We start from the raw sequence: 14,385 nt of genomic DNA on the forward strand, positions 1-14,385 counted from the left end.
CCGGGGCTAAAATTCTCAAATTTTCTACCAATCCTACCGCTATATTGCACAAGATTGGCGATCGCCACTCTCACTCACTGCGTCCGCCTTCACGACCACTCATGTGGAGTTCTCATTACTCATCTTGTAGTAGTTGATTATTTGCCGCATCCTGAACTCCTCGTAGTTATCGAATCCATAAGAACCTATCTCCGAAGCACCTACCGCCACAGACTTGGGTTTTGCTCCCGGTCTGGCTCGCTCTCTTTTTCTCCTTGGACGTGCATCTTTCTTGTTCTCGAAGTGTTTTATAAGCATACGGCCACTCTTTGTCTATCACGATCCCAAGGGACGTTTCAGATTGCAGTCTATCGACATGAGAGTCTTTTCTTCGACGTGCACTTTCGATTATTCTTGGGAAGAAGTTTCGGCGGCAAACTGGCGCAAATATTGTCCCTGGAATGACAAGTCTACACATGTCGTGGCAGTAGACACCCTATCTCGGGCAGTCGATGCTGATACTGGAATTGTACGTATCATCGACCATCTTACTCTCATTCTTACCGTGCAACATTTGGCTGATTGTCTTGTTGTATAGCTGCGGACAGAGCGTCTGATTACCTGTAATCAATCAGTGCCGCAATGGGTTCTTTCACTCTTTGGAGGCAGTGCTACGTCGCATGTTTACGAAGTGTCCTACGTCGATCCTGTTTCGAAGAAGGTCACGATGTGTTCGACCAACCTTACATGGTCTAACGTCTTGAACGTCAAGGAGACCGTTATCTATCAGCCGTCGCCGTCAAACCCTTCCTCAACTACCGATTTCAACCAAGAGGCGAAGATTACTGCCTTGTGCGGTGGATGGCAGAAAATAAAAAACAAGGTAGAAGAAGCTAGCGTGGAGAGATTCAGTCAGAACGCGAAGAAGGGCCGAGAAGGGTTTGAGGCTGTTCTTGAGATGAGTCGCCGAGTTTTCAGTGAACAACGTGAACTCGAGAGCACTAAGCTTCAATCCTAACCACAATCCTAACCACAATTGGGGCTTGTGGTCTTGGTCTATATTTTCCGTCATACGTTTTTGAGCGTTTGCATTAACTGGCGTCTCTCTTTCCCGTCTTTTCGCCTTCATCCATGTGTCTTAATCGAAGCGTTTGTTTTTCTATTCCCGATGGATCTTCCCTCTGCAATTGGTCCGGACCGCATCTGCTTGTGATTGTCTTTCAATGCCTTGCCTCAGCGCCTTTTGTTTCTGCTATCACGCGCCACTCATGAGACATGTACAACCAAAAGTTATAGACTCTTCTTTCGCTTTTATCACCTGTCTCTTTTTCCGACGTCGTGTTCATATACCATGAGTACTATATATGCACCAGAATAGAGGAATGGGCATGTTGAACTAATCCGCTTCTTCGTAACGCATTTGAGTGATGGCGTTGCCATTTACACACCAGTGTGGTTTGCTCTCGATAATTCCAGAGGATGACATTTTATGATGGGGCTTCCTTGATCCCCTTTGTTGCTGCTATATGTAAAGGGAACAAGTTCTCTTGATAAATACTGTCTTTGAACCGGAACGCTCACTATGGCAGTACAGAATCTCTAATTATTAGAATATCTGGTCAAGTCTCAAAACCATTCTAACACACGTAGTGGTCACACAAAATGGATGTTATATTATCTGACAGTGTGTAGCAGAAGGTACATTTGAAGTATATTCAAAGCATAGAAAGTATAGGTACCACTAAAGGTTATGTTTATTAGGCGGGGACTGATAATGTAACGCCCCGTTCCGAATCCTACGATGTCATCCCGCCTCCTTCTCCGCATGCCACATTGCCCCTCTTTAGCCCGCCTAGTCGGGTTAGGTAGGTGGACTCCCTAAGTTGTTTCACGGTCTCAACCCGTCGACAACTTACCCGAACGCTTCAATACAAGCATAAGGTAATAGGGTACCCATTAAACCCTGGCAATTGCTTCTTGGTTTATGTTCCCTCCATACGAAGTTGCCCTACAACAATGAGCGCCACTCCAGAAGACATGATCCCCGCGCCAGGAGAGTGGCCCGTGGACCCCCAAGAAGATGTACCCATTTCGGACAATCGCATTTGGGTAGACGGATGCTTTGACTTTAGCCATCATGGTATGCCACCTTTTGCTCGTACCTTACACAACACCTTCACAAGGCTGAGTTCTGTATAGGCCATGCGGGCGCTATGCTCCAGGCTCGCCAATTAGGAGACGAGCTTTATGTCGGTGTTCACTCTGACGAAGCAATCCTCGAGAATAAGGGGCCGACAGTTATGACACTGGATGAACGGTTAGTTTGCCTATATCAAGCAGCCCATTGGCCTTCTAACCCAAGTCTAGAGTAGCTGCAGTGGAAGCATGTCGCTGGGTGACTCGCTGCGTTCCCTCTGCTCCTTACGTGACATTTTTACCTTGGGTTTCGCACTACGGCTGCAAGTATGTCGTCCATGGCGATGATATCACTTCCGACAGCAATGGGGAGGACTGCTACCGGTTTGTTAAAGCTGCAGGGCGCTTTCGTGTGGTCAAGAGAACGCCGGGAATATCCACGACAGACCTTGTTGGGCGAATGCTTCTGTGTACGAAAAATCATTTCGTCAAGAGCGTAAAAGATACCCTCAACGGGGAAGAAGGATCTGGAAGTCTGGAAGAGCGCAAGCATTCGGCCAATAGTCTCATGCAAAGGATTCGTGATTATGCCACTGACGAGACTGGTCTGCAGCCTGGCCCGCAGGTTTGGATCTGGAACGGATCGAGTTCTGCGAAACTTGGGAACACAGTCGAGGAACCTGGCGCATTCGAGACCATTGTAAACGGAAAATCGCCAAGGCCAGGACAGCGAATCATCTATGTTGATGGAGGATTTGACTTGTTCTCATCCGGGCACATCGAATTCCTTCGACAGGTCTTAACGCAGGAGGAATTGGAAGGCCACCGGCGTGGTTGGTATGACGAAGAGCAAAAAGTCAAGAGAGTCAAAGAATATGGAGAGGACTATGGCCCTGCCTATGTTGTTGCTGGCATACATGACGACGATGTTATAAACCACTGGAAAGGCCTCAACTACCCCATCATGAACATCTTTGAACGCGGGCTATGCGTTCTGCAGTGTCGCGTATGTAGTTCGAGGTGTCTGGAATCTTCAAGTGAAGTATCAACCTGCTAACCAGAGTTTAGTATATACATGCCGTGATCTTTTCCTCGCCATTTTCCCCAAGTCAGTCATACCTGGAAGCCATGCCATTAGGCGTTCCAGATGCAGTTTACCACGGTCCTACTACGTTCATACCCCTCACCTATGATCCTTATGTGGCACCCAAGCGGATGGGCATTTTCAAAGAGACATCTAGCCATACGTACCAGCATGTGAATGCCGGTGAGATCGTTGACAGGATATTGAAAAGCAGGGAAGCCTATGAAGAAAGACAGCGCGCCAAACTCGAAAAGGGTGTTGTTGAGGAGTTGGCCAAGTCCAAAGAGTCGGCATCTGCCTAGATGGCAATGGTGTATAACAAAGCCGGGCAAAAGCGCTTCCATAGAACATGAAATGATATATAATATAGAAGACGGAGAATAAGGGAGGGACGCTCGGAGATAGCGAAGACAAAGCCACTCTTATGCATTCCAAAAAGACAAGCACATTAAGATTAACAGTATGAAGTTTGGACAATGCGTAAGTCATGACAGAAGCTTCTATCATCCCATCCTCGATCGCGCCAAAATAAAATGCAGACATTGAGTCACAAGCACGAATACAACTACTGCTGACATAGTTCTTTCCTTCGGACAAAAAACGGTATGATATTTGTAAATGTACAGTATGTGTTTCGAGGCAGCTGCGCTGTATCACATTCCTAAAATTAGTCGGCCGCCACAAGGACCCCCTTCTCTTCGAGCAATTTAGCAAGTTCTCCATTCTGATGCATCGACATCAGAATATCGCAGCCACCGATGAACTCCTTCTCCAGATACAATTGCGGGATTGTGGGCCAATCGGAATACTCTTTGATACCTGAAAGACCAAGTATTAGTTGATTTGAAATAGAGATTGAGGACAAGAGTCCATCTATAAAGCATACCCTGACGAAGTTCGGCATCTTCCAACACATTGAATGCAACAAACTTCTTCGGATCCACTCCCTGCAGTCCCAAAATTTGTATACTGGCTCGAGAGAAACCGCACTGCGGCGTCTCTGGCGTGCCCTTCATGAAAAGAACGACGGGTGCAGATGCGACAGCTTTGTCGATAGCTGTCCGTGTCTCCGAAGACAGATACCGGGCATAGAGAGTAGAGGGCAGCTGAATGCCAGCGAATCTAGGTTGCAACACTTGAGGTTGCCGGAAAAGTGGCCGAAACGCCTAATAAAAATTTATCGTAAACTTAGCTATGTTCATGAAGAGGAAGGAGCAGTATGCATAATAGCTGAGAGATCAGCAAAGTAGGGGTGCGCAATACGTACCGATGAGGCCAAAGTCCTAGAAAACATGATGAATTATTAGTTTGTGAGAATAAAGAAACGTCAAATAATTGCCGCTGAAGTCAAGCTCTGCTTGTCTATATGCACCGAAGTCCGGAGGGTTTAGTTAGCACATGCGGAGAACTTGGCTACACATGCTCACTAAGCAACCACTGTAGTTGTTGACATTAATAAGGAACAGTTCCCACTCCCAGTCATGTGATCCAGACTTCTTTCTGCTTGATAAAACTCCCAGTGAGCAGGTAGCTATGCATTTGGCAAGAGTGTACGAATAGTAAACCTCGTCTACAGAAGTGAATCATATTAAAATAATAGCTGCTACTCGAAATACTAGAAGCGGTAAAACAAGCCATCTAGTCAAGGTAGCTGACGGCTCCCCATTAATCTTGGAGCAAGATATCGACTTCAAATTGGAAGTGGACAGTCAAAGGTAGAATTGCCCCATGATCTCTATTGAAAGTGTTGTGTAAAGCATCTTTACGTGGCAGACTGTGAATGTCTTGATTCCTACCGGAAAGTGTTAGCAGAGTAATTGATAAACAGGTTACTCCTCCAAAACACCCCGCTGTGCTCTCGCAAACACCCCGCAACTCCGAATAATTTCACCCCGCATATCGAGATTTGCATTCATCATATCATTTGCCCAATCCGGCCATTATCTGCCCAAGAGCCCCATGGCATCCCCACCAGCTCCGTTCAAAGCCCAACACCACCTGGGTGACAATAAAATTCATGTGCTCCTTGCAGCCAGTGGGTCGGTTGCGACTATCAAGCTTCCCAATATCGCGGAAGCCCTTGGCCGCCATCCGAATATTTCTATCCGCATAATCGTTACAAAATCAGCGGCAGAATTTCTAAAGGGACAGAGTCACGAGCAACCATTGCTCGAAAATCTCCTCGAACTACCTGGCGTGGATGCTATTTACCGAGACGAGGATGAGTGGAGGCACTCTTGGACTCGTGGCGAGCCAATCCTACATATAGAGCTCAGAAAATGGGCTCATATCCTACTCATCGCGCCTTTATCCGCCAACACCATGGCCAAAATGACCATGGGAATTTCAGATAACCTTCTTCTCTCTGTTTTGCGAGCATGGGACACGACGGGATCGGTGGACGCCAATTTCAAGGAAAAGAAGCCCATTGTGTTTGTCGCCCCCGCCATGAATACAGCAATGTGGTTTCATCCGATCACTGCCAAGCAACTGGCTATACTGAATGATGAATGGGGCGTAAACTCTCGCAACGAGGGCTGGGTATCTGTACTTAACCCGGTAGACAAATCTCTTGCTTGCGGCGATACAGGAACCGGGGGTATGATGGAATGGAAGACCATAGTCGATAAGGTGGAGCAGTATTTAGGTATTGGCAGAGACGATAAATAAAGAGGTTAGCTAGAGCTTCAGGACCTGAAATGAAGAACGTAGGGTGTTTGTTTTTTATCAGCTCTCCAGGGAAACCGGCTCCTCGTCCGGATCATAAAACCCAGTGATTTTCGCGACATAGTCAAGGAACATTCCCAGGGTAATGCCTCCACCGGTGAGCAAGCAACCATTCTTAAACCACCACCAGCAGTTCTGTACGTTTTTTAACTGAACTTTCCAGATCATGAGACCGAGGGTGACAGCTGCACTGCCACAACTGCCGATGAAGAAGATAGGCCCGCTTCCCGCTGCTACACCTGCAGCGGCGAGTAATGGCACCTGGACGGCGGCGAGAGCTGAAAGCACAGCTTTCGTGTTCTTTTCATGACGAAGGGCAATAGACTTAATGCCAGCCGCAACGTCATCTTTAATGTCCATATGCGCATATATCATGTCATACAGGACCGTCCAGGTTACACAACTAGCGTAAAGCGCAGCAGCAGCTTCCAGTGCGGCGCTATTATGGAGGAGATCGATACCCAGCGCAGGGAAGCCCATAATCGCACCCCATGAGAAAGTAAGGCCCAGCACAGCTTGGGGATAATAAGTAACGCGTTTAGCAAGCGGATACGTGGTCACCAAAAGAAGACTAGGTATACCGTACCAAAGGCATTGATACGGAAATTGAAGAAGAACACCAAGTCCTGCCAGTAACTGGGTACCTGTAAACAGCACCGCTTTACCAGGAGGGATTGCTCCTCTTGCGATTGGGCGGAATTTCGTGCGTTCGACATGCGGATCTAAGTTTCTATCCCATAGATCATTGATTGCACATCCGGCACCGCGCATGATCAAGGCCCCAGCAAAGAAAAGACCGGTAGTTCCAACAACTTCCCAGGCTGAGACGGACGGCGCAATGGACGCGGCAAGTAGAGTTGAGAATGCGCAGGGGAAGAAAAGGTAGTATGTACCTGTCGGTTTATCGAGGCGTAGCAGCTCAGCGTACGGTATCCATGACTGAGGCAAATAAGAGATAAGGCCCTTGTTTGGTGGCGTATAGCTTGTCACTGAGGCCTGGCTTGTTGTACTGTGTGCCTGGCTTAGTATCAAGGCCGCGCGACGGGGATGGCGGTTGTGGGTTGTAATGTTCGATTTCTGGCAGATTGATTGAATGCTGTTGGTCGCCGTATAACCATATCTTCTAGACGACGATAAGGAAACTGGACACTGGTGTCCCTGTACAGAGGTGAATCGGTATATGTAAGTGCTCCTTTCCCTAGGATAGCGACATAGTCGTGCATGCCGGCCGGCATACAAGCAATTCATAATGAACCGAATGAGGATGTAGAGATGATAGTGCGTAGCAATTGGCCTCCTGTATGACTAGCAGTTTCAGAATTATCCTACACGGAGACAACGAATCGATCTGGCACAGCGATTTGGCAGATGAAATCCGCACGCCAACCAGACTAGATGCTATCCGAGTCAATTGACGAGCAGATGAGAAGAATTGAAGCAAAATGAAGCGTAAGATGCAGCTACCACTAAGCAATTTTCATGCCAGGAGCAGGAGCTTCCTGAGATTCACTCTTCAGAAAATTGATTGGGAGAAAAAAAGGTTCATGATGAGCGAAATTTAAGGTACGGATATTGGCGGCCGGAGGTGTTCTTGAGCCTTTTTCGGCAGTGGTTCCATGCGTTCCTGGGCCCGGCGGATGGGACCCACATGCCACAATCGCCGATGCAGCTGCAGCGAGAGTGAATCGAGACAATCAACAACTGCGCAGGGTCTATGGGTGTTGAACACTCTTTACTTCCATCATTTGGGAATCGGGGTACAGCTTGCACAGAAAGCAGCTGCTGTTTCCGTCTCAACCTCGTGGTGTTGCTCGTCTGTTGCTCGTCTGCTGCTCGCTATTGTCATGACCGCGCGATATGTGCATGTGGGCATTTGATCAAGTTCGCCCTGCCGGCCACTTTTCTGAAGCGCGTTGATATCGGCTCTACTCAGCTGATCACCTCTCCTGGGCGATATTCATGAATCAGTCTGGTGTACGTACGCTCCGACATCTTTCATGAATTCCAAAAGAACACAACCTCGGCGCAGTGGTCCATCCGGTAGCTTAAGTATGCTCTACTGCGGGGAAAAAGAATTGTTGGCTTTATCTAATATCGCGAAATAGGGTGATCGATACATTTGAAGGCGAAAGTACTGGAGCTATAGCCATTCGTACCGACCTTGTTGAACCCCCTTCAGGATGCCCGCCCAGCGACCCCGAGCGGCTTTTGAGCCACTTTCTCCAGACTTGGACCTCACAGCACTCGTGAACTCGACACCAAACTTCGAGGAAGCTGCCAGGATTCACTGCGATATGATTGATGAGAATGGGCTGGAGATATTCGAGAAGCTTGTGTTGCTCCATGTAGTTCGGGGTGGAAAGCCTTTGGTAGTCGAGGGCTTCAACCACCGGCTCAATAACTCGATCTTCTCGGAGAAATGGCTAAGAACTCACTATTCATCGAAAAGTGAGTGATGTATCCCTCATCTATGCTGTCTTGCTTATCTAACCCAGAGCTTCTACGACACAGCGGAATGTGCTCGGAATTTGACCACAAAAACTGATTTACCTCTTACTATTGGACATTACCTGAAAAACTTGCCCCTTCTAGCAAATCAGTGGACTTCCTATAACTACAAAGATCCTGACCGCCAGAGGATCTACCTCAAGGACATTGACTGTCCTCATCAATGGCGCGAGCAATTGAAAAAGATAATCCCCCCCGGATTGTTCTACTTGAACCAGTTTCAGGAAAGCTTTGACGGCCCGGGAGCGAAGAGAATTACTTCTTCCAACAGGAATAAAAAGTCTACGGGCTCAAATAATCCGATAGCCAGACCTGGGGATCTTATGAGTTGCCTCCCTTCAAGCATGCGTGCAGAAAACCTGATGTGCTACATTGGCCACGAGGGTACCTATACACCAGCTCATCAGGAAATGTGTGCTAGCTTGGGCCAGAACATCATGGTGGAGGCGTCGGATGGTTCCACTGAATATGGCAAAGAAACGAAGCCGGGGTCGTCTATTTGGTTTATGACCGAGAGCAAAGACCGCCGTGTAGTCTCGGAATATTGGATGTCAACACTAGGACATGATATCGATATTGAGGATCATTTTGCGCAGATAAATGCGTGGAAGGCAGCGCCCTTCAAGACTTATGTTGTCGAGCAACGACCGGGCGACTTCATCCTCGTACCCCCTTTAGCAGCACACCAAGTGTGGAATCGAGGAACACGGACAATGAAAGTAGCTTGGAATCGTACAACTCCGGAAACCCTGGAGAAAGCGCTCACTGAGGCTCTTCCTCACGCCAGGATGGTTTGCCGAGACGAACAGTACAAGAACAAGGCGATAGTGTTCTATTCATTGGAGCATTACTCGGCCATCCTCCGCAAGGCAGATACAGTTGACAGTGGTGATTCGACAGTTAAGCAAATAATCAAAGACTTCGAGCACCTTTTCGGCCTCTTCACTGACATCATTTTGTCCGAGAGCTTCTCGGACCAACTACCCGAAGAGGATGTTGAATATGTTGCCTTTGACAGCAACATTACATGTTCATACTGCCGGGGTAATATTTTCAACAGGTTCCTAACTTGCCCGTCTTGTGTGGGACCAACAAATACAGACGAAGAAGACACTTATGATATTTGCATGGAATGCTATGCGATGGGCAGGAGCTGTGCTTGCATAGCTAAGCTCAAATGGGTTGAGCAGTTCCCTTGGGATGAGCTTCAAGCCAAATACGAGACCTGGAGGCTGCAGATACTCGACATCAACTCTCAATCCCGAGACACATTCGTGAGTCTCCCAGCGCAGAGGAGCCGGCTGGAGAAGAGAACACTTGCAGAGGTTTGCCAGTTGGAACTCAGGCGGCGGCCGTGGGTCGACATAAGTAAGCCGACTGTTCAGTCAGAACGGCTTGAAGAGCTGGAAAGTGATTCGGAGCGACTTAATTCCGCGCGCAAACGGAGGAAAACTCGTCGAGTTGACGCTTTTCAGCAGACTGGAAATTGCCACATCTGCAGATATGCCGAGCCAAGGTGGAAGCTTGCCTCGTGTTCTAGCTGCCGGACGAACTACTGTTATGGCAGCTTGTTTAGGGCTTTCAATATAAAGCCGCAGGAGACGATGGAAGCATTCGAGTGGAAGTGCCCAAAGTGCCGCAAGATTTGTAGTTGTGCTGCGTGTCGTCGCGATCCCACGATGACGCCCTTTGAGCCGACATGCACATTATTGGGCCACGACACCCGAAAGATAGCCGACCCTCGAAGTGTGGAGAGCTTAGTGGATTTCCGACAATCCAACCTCAGGTGGCTGAAGAAGGCCGGCGATGATGAGGTCAAACGGCTGAAAAAGCACCAGAAAGAAGCCGACGACAAGCGTAACCAGTCAATGGTCGAGCATAGCATTCAGCTCGAGGAGGTGCCTCCAGTAACAGAGTATGCGCCTGACTATGGTGATATACCGGTAGATCCGGCCCTGGAAAGGCTTGACAGCTCGTTTATGAGTGCACCTGACCTCTCCGGCCAGTGACAAGTTTCAGGGCGCTGCAGTAGTGTCCCATGTCGTTATAGCTCTATGCATGTCGGGCGTTATACTTCCTTTTCTCTTCATTTAACATTTCCGCAAATAGCGAGCAGGCTTATCTTGGCATTGTATCAGCGGACGAATTCAGGATCGAACTTAACGTCTTGCATTATCCTCATCAATATGATTTGTAGACTCACTAACATGCTGGTTGGATTACCGAACTCATGAGCATGTAACTGTCGCCCGTGTCTTGTCAAGCAATTTCCCATGAAGCCGTGCTTGACCAAGAAAGACTTTTATTGCAGCGTGCCCTATGCTCCTTTGTACTCATAGCGGAGGTTCTCAAGCGCTTTGAGGTCAACTGATAGCATGACCTTGCGTGCGACTAATACCGCTGCAAACATTGCTATGTCATGTCAGTACTCGTCCGATCTTTTGCAAGACTCAAAACATCCAAGCAAAGCAAGGATGCCAAAGGTCACCTACCTCCTGGAACCAAGTAGGTAACCGGCTGGATCTCCAGCCAGGATTGCGTTGAGGATTGCGAAGCGTAGACCAGGGCCAGAAGCACGCAGATCGCAGCATTGACAGGTAAAATGTATGGCCGGATGCTAGCCATAGCATGCGGTGTGGTCATTGGTCTCTTGCCCTTAGGATCCGGGCGTTCAAGCGGGAGATACTTCATGATATAGGCCGTGACTAGTAGAGATAGGGCACCGAGCAAAGAGAGAAATCGTTCAGATAAACTCGAGGAGCCCGACAGTAGTGAAGCAATGAAAGCGAAGCTGGAACATAGCGGGATGGCGGCAAAAACGATCTATGTAGATGTGTCGATTGGTCCTCAGCAAATGCTCTCACTCTCAGTTCGATGGTTTCATGATAGGAAATATATTTACACTATATTCAGAGTTCCGTTTCTCATTTAGTGCTTTCAGTTGCTCTATCACACGTTCCTGCTCTGTCGGACCGTCAGCAACGTCGTCTAGAATGGCTTCCTGCTTGGCCATTTGCCAGTATGTACATACCTTCTTCGTCCAGCTCCTCCCGACTGTGCTCGTCATCACCTGAATCATCAGGGTAGCGAAATGCCCTGCGAAGCCTTGCCGTCGCCATCGCTGCAACAATATGTCTGCTATGAAGGTAGCAGACGGAATCAAAGAATTGTTGATGACGTCGGCCTAAAAGCACACGAGGTCCCTCCAGCTTGGGCGTGGGTTTGTCTCGTTTGCCAAGGGTACGGGCAGTACACCCGTTTTAGATTACCATTCCCGCCTCAGGTTTCGGGCTTCCGAGTATTTAGCAACCACGCCCTACTATTACTGCCACTTTCCACAATACAATAAACCACAGAGGTCACGCCGTCACACCGCAACAAGACACACGGAACACGTCGAAATCCAATTGGCCTTCTATACCTTCTTAAAAGATGCTCCTACGACTCGCAGAGAGGCGCATCGGCGCTTCTCGAGTATGCGTAAATCATCGCAAAATGCTCCCTCCCCGGCGCAACTTGATCCCCGCACCACAGGCGAACTCAGGCCCTCTTATGGAAAGACGGGCGGACAGAGCTCTACCCAATGTTCAAAACGAGAGGCGATGGATACGAACCTTGCCTATCTTTGCTGTTGTCGTGGGGGCCGCTATGCTGGGTATCTTTAACTATCAGAAATCTTCCTCCAGTGTGGTTAACAGTACGCTGTATGCGCTGAGGACTTCCCCGCAGGCGAGGGAGATTCTGGGCGATGAGATCTATTTTGCTCAGAAGATCCCGTGGATTAGTGGAGAGATGAACCAGCTTCATGGTCGCATTGATATCTCGTTCTGGGTCAAGGGTACTAAGGCTCAGGGTAAAATGCGGTTCCGCAGTATTAGACCTGACCGGACTAGCTTTGTTCGTTTACCCCATTGCTTTTTGTTTTTGACCTGAAAACTCTTGGCTAATGTTCGTTCGTTGTATAGTTCCGCACAGAAGTATGGAGTTTGGAAACCGAGGACGGCACGGTTGTCCAGCTGCTTGACAAGGATACCGACCCATTCAACCAGACCAATTGATTGGCTCGACTACTTGGCCCTCTTGTTTCGGGCTGTATACTCGCTTGTTACGTGGTGTTTGGAGATTTGTGCATGTAAATATATCATATCATTCATGTGCATTGGGCTAAGGCGTTCGGGCTTTGGAAAGCGTCACACTCTCCCTTTCCCCCTCACTCATCCCATTGGGCAGATTTAGGTTGCTCGACTGGAGTGGAAGGGCTATTTGAGAGCGCCAATCAGGCGGAAAAGAACCTAGAGGAACCAACACTTTGGGAAAGGGATATCATTTATGTAGCATATACAGACGCCGCTCTTAAAAACAATACAGTGTAGTAGTACATTTCACAAAAGATGACAAGAAGAACAGAAAGCGCGCGCGGTTAATTTATTCAGAAGCCTCAGCAGTCGCGGGGGAAGCTTCCGGCCACGGCTTCTTGATGGCATCCTGTATCCGGACAACGCAGCCCTTGGGACCACTGACGGAGCCTATTTAGAAACCCGAAGTTAGCATCAACCGTGTCCATCTATAAGAAATCCACTTGAGAACAAGAGAGTAATTCGGGGTATCCTACCATTGACCACGACGATTCCATTCTCAGCATCCACCTTCAGGATCCTCAGATTCTGGACCGTGTTCTGCTCATTACCCATGTTACCCGCCATCTTCTTTCCAGGGTAAACACGAGAACCACCACCTTGACTAGGACCAGCGGAACCAAGCGAACGATGCGTCAAAGAAACACCGTGACTGCGATCCTGACCACCGAAACCATGTCTCTTCATAACACCCGCAAAGCCCTTACCCTTCGTATTAGACCTCGCATCAACGAACTGTCCCTCCTGGAACCAGTCCGCACTGACCGCCTGACCAACAGGCAAAAGCCCGCTCTCATCCTTAACCCGGAACTCATAGACATGACGCTTAGGCGAGATGCCATTGGCAGTGAAATGGCCGAGCAGGGACTTGGTCAGGTTACTAGGACGCCTCCATCCAGCACCCAGCTGAACAGCATAGTATCCATGCTTCTCGCGAGTCTTGTGCGATACAACCTCGACTCGATCGAGCTGCAGCACGGTGCAGGGAACACGTTTGCCGGTCTCCGGGTCATACAGGGCGGTCATGCCCTTCTTGAAGGTGATGGCACCGGTCCGCAGGGGGAGGGTGTTTGCCTTGCGCTCGAGGGCGGCGGTGGGTGTCGATTTCAGCACGGGCAGGTCATGGCCGACGTTGAAGCGCGAAGCCTCGGGGGGGTTCAAGGACCGGATACCGAAGGTGCGGACAGAGGTGATGGAGAATTGGCTGCTGCGGACGGAAGAAGAGGTCGGGATTTGAGATGCCCAGATGTTCGTCAGGGGAAGCTGGGAAAGCTTCCCGGGCATACGGGGAGGCATGGCGAATGGAGGTGATGGGGGGGAGGTATAACTCTCTCACTCTCACTTCTTTTCTGCCGCTGAGATTTTTGGCAAGACGTGCGGAGACCCCGTCGAGGATGGGCCGGAGAGCCTCGAAGGCGGTGTGGTGTGTAGGTGCGCGCGAGCGCGGATTCTGGTTTGATGCCTGGGTATGATCCTCAGGCATTAATACATGCGGGTAAACATGGGTTAGTTTACTTAGTTACTGTATGAATGCTTATTTACCAGCATGCAAGTAGGCACGCAGAATTCTACACTAGATCACTAATAGTGCTTATATGGAGCCTTCATATTCCTGACCCGAGCCAATGCCGAAGATATGGCGACACTAGCACCACAAACTTCGAGCATGCGATTTTCGCGCAGTCGATTCCATGCTCCGATGCCAATTGCCAATCGGGAACCGGACTCGCCGGCACGCCGATGGCGGCGCCGAAGTGTATAAAAAAAAGACGGGAGGTAAGCTGATCCTACGATCTGCTGCCGCAACGTCATCCC

The 14,385-nt window shown here is 49.0% G+C and overlaps 9 protein-coding genes across 9 annotated transcripts; 5 read left to right on the top strand and 4 right to left on the bottom strand.

The window, feature by feature from the left end:
- Positions 1 to 355: 355 nt before the first annotated feature.
- AtWU_02562 (putative mitochondrial protein sorting (Msf1)) lies at positions 356 to 997 on the top strand (the record flags this gene model as incomplete). The annotated part of the gene is made up of 2 exons (XM_035497675.1): positions 356 to 508; positions 578 to 997. 2 exons carry the CDS (start codon positions 356 to 358, stop codon positions 995 to 997), a joined length of 573 nt encoding a protein of 190 aa, XP_035353568.1.
- Positions 998 to 1,995: 998 nt separating this feature from the next.
- Positions 1,996 to 3,501, top strand: AtWU_02563 (ethanolamine-phosphate cytidylyltransferase; the record flags this gene model as incomplete). The annotated part of the gene is made up of 4 exons (XM_035497676.1): positions 1,996 to 2,119; positions 2,179 to 2,296; positions 2,347 to 3,121; positions 3,184 to 3,501. The coding sequence occupies 4 exons, from the start codon at positions 1,996 to 1,998 to the stop codon at positions 3,499 to 3,501; spliced, it is 1,335 nt and encodes a 444-aa protein (XP_035353569.1).
- A 365-nt stretch (positions 3,502 to 3,866) lies between these two features.
- AtWU_02564 (monothiol glutaredoxin GRX5) lies at positions 3,867 to 4,493 on the bottom strand (the record flags this gene model as incomplete). Its single annotated transcript, XM_035497677.1, has 3 exons — positions 3,867 to 4,018; positions 4,086 to 4,365; positions 4,467 to 4,493. The coding sequence occupies 3 exons, from the start codon at positions 4,491 to 4,493 to the stop codon at positions 3,867 to 3,869; spliced, it is 459 nt and encodes a 152-aa protein (XP_035353570.1).
- A 665-nt stretch (positions 4,494 to 5,158) lies between these two features.
- AtWU_02565 (putative flavoprotein) lies at positions 5,159 to 5,869 on the top strand (the record flags this gene model as incomplete). The annotated part of the gene is made up of 1 exon (XM_035497678.1): positions 5,159 to 5,869. One exon carries the CDS (start codon positions 5,159 to 5,161, stop codon positions 5,867 to 5,869), a length of 711 nt encoding a protein of 236 aa, XP_035353571.1.
- A 57-nt stretch (positions 5,870 to 5,926) lies between these two features.
- Positions 5,927 to 6,642, bottom strand: AtWU_02566 (putative para-hydroxybenzoate-polyprenyltransferase Coq2; the record flags this gene model as incomplete). Its single annotated transcript, XM_035497679.1, has 2 exons — positions 5,927 to 6,441; positions 6,513 to 6,642. The coding sequence occupies 2 exons, from the start codon at positions 6,640 to 6,642 to the stop codon at positions 5,927 to 5,929; spliced, it is 645 nt and encodes a 214-aa protein (XP_035353572.1).
- A 1,464-nt stretch (positions 6,643 to 8,106) lies between these two features.
- On the top strand, positions 8,107 to 10,443 carry AtWU_02567 (putative JmjC domain protein; the record flags this gene model as incomplete). Its single annotated transcript, XM_035497680.1, has 2 exons — positions 8,107 to 8,374; positions 8,438 to 10,443. 2 exons carry the CDS (start codon positions 8,107 to 8,109, stop codon positions 10,441 to 10,443), a joined length of 2,274 nt encoding a protein of 757 aa, XP_035353573.1.
- A 308-nt stretch (positions 10,444 to 10,751) lies between these two features.
- On the bottom strand, positions 10,752 to 11,553 carry AtWU_02568 (uncharacterized protein; the record flags this gene model as incomplete). The annotated part of the gene is made up of 4 exons (XM_035497681.1): positions 10,752 to 10,846; positions 10,927 to 11,257; positions 11,337 to 11,398; positions 11,466 to 11,553. 4 exons carry the CDS (start codon positions 11,551 to 11,553, stop codon positions 10,752 to 10,754), a joined length of 576 nt encoding a protein of 191 aa, XP_035353574.1.
- Positions 11,554 to 11,929: 376 nt separating this feature from the next.
- Positions 11,930 to 12,492, top strand: AtWU_02569 (cytochrome c oxidase assembly factor 1 family protein; the record flags this gene model as incomplete). Its single annotated transcript, XM_035497682.1, has 2 exons — positions 11,930 to 12,331; positions 12,400 to 12,492. 2 exons carry the CDS (start codon positions 11,930 to 11,932, stop codon positions 12,490 to 12,492), a joined length of 495 nt encoding a protein of 164 aa, XP_035353575.1.
- Positions 12,493 to 12,859: 367 nt separating this feature from the next.
- On the bottom strand, positions 12,860 to 13,866 carry AtWU_02570 (mitochondrial 54S ribosomal protein uL3m; the record flags this gene model as incomplete). Its single annotated transcript, XM_035497683.1, has 2 exons — positions 12,860 to 12,960; positions 13,047 to 13,866. The coding sequence occupies 2 exons, from the start codon at positions 13,864 to 13,866 to the stop codon at positions 12,860 to 12,862; spliced, it is 921 nt and encodes a 306-aa protein (XP_035353576.1).
- Positions 13,867 to 14,385: the final 519 nt, after the last annotated feature.

The sequence above is a fragment of the Aspergillus tubingensis genome (genome assembly GCF_013340325.1).
Source record: "Aspergillus tubingensis WU-2223L DNA, scaffold_4, whole genome shotgun sequence".
Lineage (NCBI taxonomy): Eukaryota > Fungi > Ascomycota > Eurotiomycetes > Eurotiales > Aspergillaceae > Aspergillus > Aspergillus tubingensis.